We start from the raw sequence: 10647 nt of genomic DNA, 5'->3' as shown, positions 1-10647 counted from the left end.
ATTTTTTGATAATCTTGTCATTCTTTAATGTCTGTAGTGATTATCACCAACTTATTTTTAATAGCCTTTTCCACAGTTCTTACTGAAACTGACAAAATTTTAAATATATGTATATATATGAACATTAGAACAGTACAATAAAATCAGTTAATATATTCAATTCTCAAGTCCTTATTAGGAATGCCATTACCTTATTTTAGCACAACTTTGAACAGTATATTTATATAGGAAATATACAGATTCACACAACAGTTGATGATGCCATTATAAAGGGTGAAGACAAGCTGGAGAGTTGAAGAGTCTGAGCCACCTGGGAAGCAGCGGCTCTCTTATTCCAGCTGGTGTTTGTTAAAGGTGTTAACAGCCCCATGGCTCTCTACCCTTTAGTGCTGCTTCTAACCCTTGCTACAAAGGAAGAGTTGAACAAAAAAAGTTTGTGCAAATCACTTGAGCCAATCATTTGATGCCTTCAAGAGCTGACCACCAATGCCAGGAAACAAAGCCACTGGCCAGGTCTGGGGCAACGTGCCTGGAAACTCTGCAAACCCAATGCAATAACCACGAGCAAGACTTTTAAGGCATACAAAACTGAGGGGCTTGAGAAACTCGGTCTTAAACATTGACTTAGTTGTATTTTTAGTGACAAAATAACAACTAGGTTAGGAATGTAACACCCATTTCTTTCCAAGCTTTGGGAAAGCACAAACTAGAAGAGCTGTATCAGCCCATTAAAACCAAAAAAACCAAACCTGTTGCCGTCGAGTCGATTCCAACTCATAGCGACCCTATAGGACAGAGTAGAACTGCCCCACAGGGTTTCCAAGGAGCGGCTGGTGGATTCGAACTGCCGACCTTTTGATTAGCAGCCAAGCTCTTAACCACTGCGCTACCAGGGCTCCATCAGCCCATTAGCAGAAAGTTCTACCACTGTCCTTATTAGGACCAAACAGGAGTGGTTGGTCAAGAGGGCATTTGAAGATTCTTATGCACAGAGAACCAACAGAGGTCACAACACAGGTGTTTGTCTTAGTATTCCTTTTACTCTTCTATATTTTTAATATTGTCCAATTAAAAGAGGAAAAAAAAACTAGATGGCAGCAAAAGAACTAAGCCACCTGTATTTGAGAATGTTGATGGCATAGCTAGTAAGACAGATAAGCTTATATTACAATAAATGACTTGTAATAAATTCTAGACACAAAGAAGGTTTAGTGCAGTGATTCTGGGTGGCACAGAAGGTCTTCACATCTTCTTTGCAAAGAAGAAAAGTCATGATTGAACTTTGTTCAATATGTCAACTGAATTTAATACTTTTCCCGAGTAAAAACAGAAGAACCAACTGTATCCTGAGCACCAGATTTGAGCTTCAGATGTCTAGAATCATCAAAATATAAAGCAAACTGAGTATTTTCCTTTCTGTAATCATCATCTTTCCCTAGTATACTTTTTGAAAGACAAAATCCCAAGTGTGCCAGCCTTTTTACCAGTTCCATTTCTGGCACGGTTATACCAAGTTTCTACTGTATTGCTGCTCAAGAGTTTTTAAATGAAGGCTTGATAATTAGTATTGGAATATGAAAAAATTATATTAAAGAAGTTATTAATGCATTTGTGTATAAAATTATATAATTTACAGAAATGTCTTTTTTAAACTAGGCATTTCATGGGTGTACTATGAATAATTTTACTTAAAACTGGGATCAACTTGAGGTGAAGGTAAACTATTGGCATAAATGTTTGTTTGAAATATAGCAGGATGCCAGCAACTTACATGACTAAAAGACACATACTATTAACAAAAAATATACAAAATGTAAAAGGAATGAAGAGAAGTTACAGGTGGTGCAGTGCAATGAATTACTTAATATGGCCCTTCTAGCCATAGTTTTTGTAATTCTCATCAAAAGACTGGGTGAGGACTATACAAATGAGGTACTTGTGGCCCACCAAGGGGATTGGATAGCTTGTTAATAATGTAAATAATGTGCATGGGACCCTTGTGGGAATGGGACTATGCAAATAAGGTGTATGGAACCCTAACAAGGGGATTGGTCAGTTTTGCCATCCCACTAGCCTTAAAATGAGCCATCCCAGAGGCAGGAAAGGAGGATCTTACTACCACCAAGAAAGAAAAGCTAGGAGTGGAGTGCATCCTTTGGACCTGGGATCCCTGTGCTGAGAAGTTCCTGGAACTAGCAGACCAAGAGAGAGAGAGCTGTAACTCTGAAGACGGTGAGAAGAGGCGGCAGAGAAATGGCAGTGGCAAAGAAATGGTGGCAACAGAGGCAAGAGACTGGCAGGAAATGGCGTTCTTGGTCCATGGAGTGAGAAAGCTGAGTGCCTTCGGGCAGGAGGCTTGCTGGTGGAGTAGGGTGCCTCCACGCACTTGGTGGAGCTAGGTTTGTCGACTCACGGAGCTGGAGCTGAGTGCCTTTGGACTAAGGCTTACTGGCGGAGTAGGGTGCCTCCAGGTATTTATTGGCAGAGCTCAAAGAGCTTTGTAACACTTGCCCAAGCAGGGCAGAGGCCAGGCTGAGGAGCCAAAGGCCAGAGAGAGACCTCTGGCAGGCACGGCTGAGAAGAGGCTGTCCTGATTGAAGAATCATATCCTTAGCGTTCCTGAACCTGAACTGTAACCTGTTACTTCCCTTATAAACCCCACAACTGTGAGTATGGTCTGTGAGTTCTGTGTGGCCACTGCAACAAATAATCAAACTCAGCAGAGAAGCAGAGAATGCTATGGGAGGGATGGCTGGTGTCACAATTGGTAAAAAGGTTAGAGAGAAGAGGTATGTCTGACCTCTGCCTCACAGGAATCAGCCTTGGGCTATTTATGTTGATTTTCCTTCCCTGTTGTGAAGTCAGAGCAGGTCAGATGCCACCCCCACCATGCCATTTCTACAGGTGTAATAGGTTTATGCATGTACACTTGCATAAGGCTGGACAAGTATAAACTGAATGGGACAATAAAAAAGTCTCAAGTGGAAGCTTCTATAGATCTCTCATATTTCTCTGATAAATTAATGTGCTTAAAAACAAGGATTTAGGGTAGGGGAGGTGTGATGATTAGTTTTATGTGTCAACTTGGCTAGGCTAAAGTACCGTATTATTTAATCAAACATTAATTTAACTGTTGGAATGCCTGGGTGGTGCAAACAGTTAAGCACTCAACTGAAAGGTTAGAGGTTCAAACCCAGTCAGTGGCTGGGAACTTGTCAGAAATGCAAATTCTCAGTGCGAGTTCAAACTGGAATGAACAGGTTGAAAGCCCTGGTTCCTTGGAAGACAGGCCTGGCGATCTGCTTCTGAAAGGTCACAGCCTTAAAAACCCTAAGGAGCAGTTCTACTCTGCACATTTGGGGTCCCCATGAGTTGGAACTGACTCAATGGTAACCAACAACAGAATGGCCTAGGCTTAAAGAAATCAACTATTAAAGTAAGTGCATGGAAAACAACTGGCCAGAACGATCTGATATGAAGTCTACCATTTCTATACTTCAAAACTTAGCTGTCACAGCTGATTAATGTAATTGCTGTCAATAAGTTGTATACCTGTAGAAAGTTGAACTGGCAAAAGTTGAGTGACAGATATATTTACAACAATGACCAAAAAAAAAGAGCAGCTGCTGAGGCTGATTATATACACCCAAACACCTCATGGGATTTGGTTCCTTGGTTTGGAGGCTTGGGGTCATGGTTTCATGGGACATCCCAGCTGATTAGCCTAATAATGTCTTCAGTGCTTCAGTTCTACCTCCTGGTTCCTTGCATAGTGCCTGGGATTTTAAAAGCCTGAAAATGGCCATTCAAGGTACAGTTGGCCTGTATCCGCCTGGAGCAACTGAGGAAGGAGAGTCAAGGACAGGAGAAGGAAATGGAATGTGTGGTTAATTGCTTCCATGAACAACTGACTCCTTTGCGATGAGACCAGAAGAACTCGATGGTCCCTGGCTACCATTACTGAACATTTTGATCAAAGATTTCTACAGAAGAATCCTGATTAAAAGGGGGAAAATACAGACCAGATACTAAAATTTTCATAGAATACAGACTTTCTGGAACCATCGAGGCTGGATGAACCCCTGAAACTATTGCCTGAAGATAATCTTTAAACCTTAAACCAAAAATATCCCCTAAAGTCTTCTTAAAACCAAACAATAGCTTAGCTTAACTAGTAAAGAATGTCTATCTTGAGCATTGTGCTCTTTTAAGATCTAACTGTATGGGATCAAATTAACAACAGCAACTTGAACGACAGGAAAATTAGGGGGCAGTGAGTTTATGTTAATGAGGAAAGAACAACTCAAAAAAGGAGGGTGAGAATGGCTGTACAATTTGAAGACTGTAATCAATGTCAATGTATTATACATGTAGAAACTGCTGAATTGGTGTGTGTATTCTTGTAACAACAAAAATAAAATTATTTAAAAAAAATTAACAACTGTATATTCGGTGTTTAACCTCACAAAAACCTTTTTCACTAGCCCTCAGCTGGTAAGAATAAAGAAGGGAATATAAGATTAGCTTCATGATACTCATTTGTGAGTTAAGATACAAGAGGAGACAATATAGATTTTATGACATTTCATGTTAAGCCTGATTCCATGCCAGAACATTTTCTGTTTGGATGAATGAAGCAGAACTTGGTCATATCTTAATAATCTCATAGAAAGGGAAGAGTTCAAGCATAAGTACAAGCTGCCCTCTGACACATCACAATAAAGTAAACATGGAATTTTTCACAAGTTCAAAGCCTCCAGTGATACAATTTTTTGGACTGTGGGAGATGGTCAATTAAAAATCTAACATAAAGCTAAATGGTGACTAAATGAATCACTGCAAAAAGTGAATATATGGATAAGAAAGGATAAAATAATTTTGATGCTACCTTTTCAACTATTATTTCTGATGTAATCATTCTTGCTAGAATCGTCCTCAAAGGTGAAAATGAGCAGGTGATGATATAGCCAGCAGAAGAAAGTCCATGTTGATAACCTCCACCTGCTGATCCTGACACTGCATCTTAAATGGTTCATACAATCTGCTCAAGGTCCCACATGGGCACAATGACTTGTCTTATACTTTAGCAATAGTGGCTGCCCCACGCCACAGCAACTGGGATCAAGGAGACACATTTTGATTAAACCAGGGCTTCAAACCAGTTCATTCCAGTTTGAACTCGTGCTGAGAAGTAGCATTTCTAACAAGTTCCCAGGCAATGCTAATGCTGCTTAGAAACCAATTCTGACAACCACTAGTTGAACAGTTCAGAAGGAACTCAAAATTTATTATACACCTGGGGATCTTGTTAAAATGTAGATTCTGATTCAGTATATCTGTGGGTGGAAACACAAATTTTCAGCAGGGATTTGAACCGGGATGAACCAGTTTGAAGCCCTGGATTAAACAGACTATACAGAAGTTTGTTTTAGGATTTCGTGCAAATACGACCTCTTCTAAAACACAGGAATAAATCACTCAAATTCAGGGCTAATTTAGCTGTCAAAAATAGATTGGATAGTTAAAAATAAAAAACAGTCCTCATTTGAAAATATTCACCAACAGACACACAAAGTACTGAGTATTGATATTTATCCTTCTTCATCACTGCTGCTCCACGCATCTTCAAATGCTGGATTTAATTGTGATTTAGTTGTAGTCTGAAAAAAGAAGAAGATTATATTTTCTACTCTCATAGTTTTAGGTTCACAATAAGGTTTAGTTTTGAAATACATCAGATGAATAGCAATTGGATTATTTTGAAAGAAACTGTGTAGCTGTTAATTTCAAAAAGAAAAGTAATTAAGAAACACCTCACATACAATATAAAATAATGTAACTTCACTTTAAACAGATAGACCAGACTTTATCCAGATAATGTTTGCTTCCTTCAAGAGTCACCTCATAAACACATCTAAATACTATGATGTTGCCTTTCCTTGAGGCATTTCTGCAACTCTTTAGAATTACCTGGAGAAGGTGGCACATTAACATCCATGGGGCCAAGACTGGACCCCATGTCTACTGTTTGACTTGAGAACATGATATAATTTAACATTGGCAGCTTTTCACTGCTTGGCAGGACTTGATTTTTGTCAACAAGCGAATATCCAAATGGAGTAATATGTTCATTGAGCTGAGTTAATACCATTTTTGGCCCCAAAAGTAATGTGGGCTATTACGTAGTGAGGTTTATTTTTTTTAATATGGCTGGTAAAGTAGTTCAGAAGCACATGTAAAATTTGTCAGAAATAGTAACGTAACTGGAATTAGCATGTAGGCTTCACTGGGAGATTTCTTTGAAGAACATGGATTTGGACTGTGTTTATTTAAACAACAACAAAACATCACAATAGTCTTACAACTTTTATTTACTTGTGGGGTTTTAGGTAAATTCACTTTTTTGGAATACCTTCTGAATGGATACCTTCTTATTCTCTGGCAAATGACTAAAAGGGCTTTAAGAGGGTCTCTCTTCTTTTATTTTTATTATTTGGGCTTTATGAGCCTGATTTTGCCTCTTGTTCTGTAGTGTTTACCTTTGCTACAAGTTTATTCAGATCCAAATCCCAGTAATGTATTAGCACCAAGACTACTCTTAAATTTTCTTAGATATAGTACCCTTTACAACATAGAGCAATATTTTATGTTAAGGGTAACCCCTACTACATGTCTGAGAATGTTCATTTTTTTTTTGATGAACATGAAATTGTTGCTGTTAGGTGCCGTTGATTCAGTTCTGACTCACAGCAACCCTATGTACAACAGAACGAAACACTGCCTGGTCCCGTGCTATCCTCACAATTGTTGTTTGAGCCCACTGTTGTAGCCACTGCTGTCAATCCATCTTGTTGAGGCTCTTCCTCTCTTTCACTGACCCTCTACTTTACATAACATGATGTCCTTCTCCAGGGACTCATTCCTTCCTGATAACATGTCCAAAGTACATGAGAGAAAGTTTAGCCATCATTGCTTCTAAGGGGTATTCTGGCTTGACTTCTTCCAGGACAGATTTGTTCATTCTTTTGGCAGTCCATGGTATATTCAATATTCTTCACTTACACCATAATTCAAAGGCATCAATTCTTCCTTCGGTAGTCCTTATTCATTGTTCAGCTTTCGCATGCATATGAGGCAACTGAAAATACCATGGATTGGGTCAGGCGCACACTAGTCCTCAAAATGAAATCTTTTCTTTTCAACACTTTAAAGAGGTCTTCTGCAGCAGATTTCCTCAACTGATATTGCAACATATTGGTTGTTTGATTTCTTGACTCCTGCTTCCATGGGCGTTGATTGTGGATCCAAGTAAAATAAAATCCTTGGCAACTTCAATCTTTTCTCTGTTTACTATGATGTTGCTTACTGGTCCAGTTGTGAAGATTTCTGTTTTCTTTATGTTGAGGTATAATCCATACTGAAGGCTATAGTCTTTGATCTTCATCAGTAAGTGCTTCATGTCCTCTTTGCTTTGAGCAAGCAAGTTTATGTCATCTGTATATCACAGTTGTTAATTAGTCTTCCTCCAATCCTGATGCAGCCTTCTTCTCATAGTCCAGCCTCTCAGATTATGCGCTCAACATACAGACTGAATAAGTATGGGAAAAGGATACAACCCTGAGGCACACCTTTCCTGATTTTAAATCACACAGTATCCATTTGTTCTGTTCCAACAACTGCCTCTTGGTCTATGTATGTACAGGTTCTGCGTGACCACAATTAAGTGTTCTGGAATTCCCATTCTTCGCAATGTTCTTTGCAAGGTTATGATCCACACAGTTGAATGCCTTTGCATAGTCAATAAAACACAGGTAAACATCTTTCTGGTATTCTCTGCTTTCAGCCAAGATCCATCTGACATCAGCAATGACACCCCTCATTCCACATCCTCTTCTGAATCTGGCCTGAATTTCTGGCAGCTCCCTGTTGATGTACTGCTGCAACTGTTTTTGAATGATCTTCAGCAAAATTTTATTTGCGTGTGATATTAATGATATTTTTCGATAATTTCCTCATTTTGTTTGATCACCTTTCTTTGGAATGGGCACAAATACGGAACTCTTCCATTCGGTTGGCCAGGTAGCCGTCTTCCAAATTTCTTGGCATAGACAAATGAGTGCTTCCACCATTGAATCCATTTGCTGAAACATCTCAGTTGGTATTCTGTCAATTCCTAAAACCAAAAAACCAAACTTGTGGCCATCGAGTTGATTCTGACTCATGGTGACACTACAGGAGAGAGTAGAACTGCCCCACAGGGTTTCCAGGGAGCAGCTGGTGGATTCAAACTGCCGACTTCTTGGTTAGCTTCCAAGCTCTTAACCACTGTGCCACTGGGGCTCCCATCAATTCTGGAGACTTGTTTTTCACCAATGTCTTCAGTGCAGCTTGGACTTCTTCCTTCAGCACCATTGGTTCTTGATCATATGCTACCTACCTCTTGAAATGGCTGAAGGTCGACAAAATCTTTTAGGTACAGTTACTCTGTGTATTTCTTCCATTTTCTTTTGATGCTTCCTGTGTTGTTCAATATTTTGCCCATAAAATCATTCAATATTGCAACTTGAGGCTTAAATATTTTCTTCAGTTATTTCAGCTTGAGAAATGCTGAGCTTATTGTTCCCTTTTGATTTTCTAACTTAAGGTCGTTACCCATTTCAGTATAATATTTCACTTTGTCCTCTCAAGCTGCCCTTTGAAATTTTCTGTTCAGCTCTTTTACTTCCTCATTTCTTTCATTTGCTTTAGCTACTCTACATTCAAAAACAAGTTTCACGGTCTCTTCTGACATCCATTTTGGTCTTTTCTGTCTTTTTAATGACCTTTTGCTTTTTTCACATATGATGTCCTTGATGTCATCCCACAACTCACCTGGTCTTCGATCATTAGTGTTCAATGCATCAAAAATCTTTTCTTCAGATGGTCTCTCAGGTGGGATATACTCAAGGTCGTACTCAGGCTCTCGTGGACTTGTTTTAATTTTCTTCAACATGAACTTAGACTCTTATTATTCAAACAAGGGTCACAGTGGAAAAAGTGGATGTTCCTGATAAATTCACTGAGTCTCAGCTAAAATATTTGGAAAACAATATATTAATTTAGGCATTCTTTGTAGCTGTTAAGTAGATGAGAGTCCATTACTAGACCTAATGTTGGCTATCATCACTTAAGTGTACAACCAAAATTCCATTATACCCTAAATCTTCAGATAACAAAACTATTATCAAACCTCAGCTAATTACCCACTTATTCCCAGTAGCAGTCCACTTGTTTGCAAGTGCAGTATGCTGAAATCTATCCATTCATTCCTTCATCCACACATTTATTGCATTTCCTATCCTTTTGGATTTACAATTTAACTACTAAGTTAGGTTATTTAGAGAGTGTTTATTCAAAGACTTATTGGCCTTTAGGCAACTCTGCTTTCCTACTCTGTCTTTAGAAGTCTTTTAACTCTGTCTTAGATATCTACCAAAAATGTCCCTGGGTAGATAAGCCAAACAAAAGTCATGCCTATTAATTCATGGTTGGCAATTCGAATCCACCAGGCGCTCCTTGGGAACTCTACGGGGAAGTTCTACTCGGTCCTATAGAGTCGCTATGAGTCGGAATTGACTTGAAGGCAATGGTTTTTTATTTTTATTTTTTTTTAATAGAAGCCCAATCAATGTGTAGCCTATGAAACATTTTTATTTCATTTGATGACTCAACAGGGAAGCAAAATTATATTTTATTATAAATTATTGTTCCTATGGTGAGCAAAAAACCAAAAATAATTAAATGAAAGTTGTAACAGCTGCATATAAACTTAAGTGTTTAGAGTAGTAGTAAAACAGATAATAAGAGTGAATGTATTATAGTATTATTATAAACATATTTTATTGCTATAACAATCACAAATAAAACATCATACTTATAGTTAAATCCACCTGAAAAAACAAAACCCAACGTCATCGAGTTGATTCCGACTCAGACTGCATAGGGTTTCCAAGGCTGTAAATTTCTATAAAAGCAGACTGCCACATCTTTCTCCTGCATAGTTAAACACTCCAGTAAAAACACTGTAGATGGATATCGTACACATATTACTGTTGAGACCCACTGATCATGTGTAACCACCCATCCACTGCTTCAGTTTTCTCTACATTTCCTCCTAGTGGACATTCAGACTATGCTTGAACATATCTATCTGTTCTTCACAAGGCTGCCCTTTCTACTGACAGACTGTTCTGAACATTATTAAGACAGAGAAGTAAGTTTATTAGTCTATATCCAAATAACTGGAATGTGGAATAAAACTATACTTAACATCCACAAGCGGATACATCTTGATAGATTTCTTACGGGAAACTACTGGAACGTCTCTCCATGTGGAACTTAGGGTTGTCTGTGTCAGCAATAATGATCTTATTTCTGTTCTATCTACATTCATAGTAATCGTTCAAAGTGAAGTTTGTGGAAATAATCTTAGCATACACCATTTTATATTAATATGAGAGTTATGGTGATCTTAAAATACATTAATAGTAGATTTCAAAAGTTAAGGTTTCATTAGCTCTAAAACTTAGATATAATGCTCAGCTTGATTTTTGGGTATCTCTATTTGATGTTCCTTGTTTTCCTTAATTTCTCATATATAAAAGGTCT

The 10647-nt window shown here is 38.3% G+C and overlaps 1 protein-coding gene across 1 annotated transcript in view; it reads right to left on the bottom strand.

Moving 5' to 3' along the window:
• Window positions 1-4785: 4785 nt before the first annotated feature.
• Window positions 4786-10647, bottom strand: part of ERCC8 (ERCC excision repair 8, CSA ubiquitin ligase complex subunit) — a 57656-nt gene continuing 51794 nt past the window's right edge. The window contains exon 11 of the mRNA XM_023729454.1: window positions 4786-5777. Coding sequence (XP_023585222.1) covers window positions 5592-5777 — 186 coding nt within the window. The 3' untranslated portion in view covers window positions 4786-5591. The remainder of the gene's footprint in view (window positions 5778-10647) is intronic.

The sequence above is a fragment of the Trichechus manatus genome, unplaced genomic scaffold, assembly GCF_000243295.1.
Source record: "Trichechus manatus latirostris isolate Lorelei unplaced genomic scaffold, TriManLat1.0 scaffold00029, whole genome shotgun sequence".
Classification (NCBI taxonomy): domain Eukaryota; kingdom Metazoa; phylum Chordata; class Mammalia; order Sirenia; family Trichechidae; genus Trichechus; species Trichechus manatus.
This window is presented reverse-complemented; position numbering and strand designations above follow the sequence as displayed.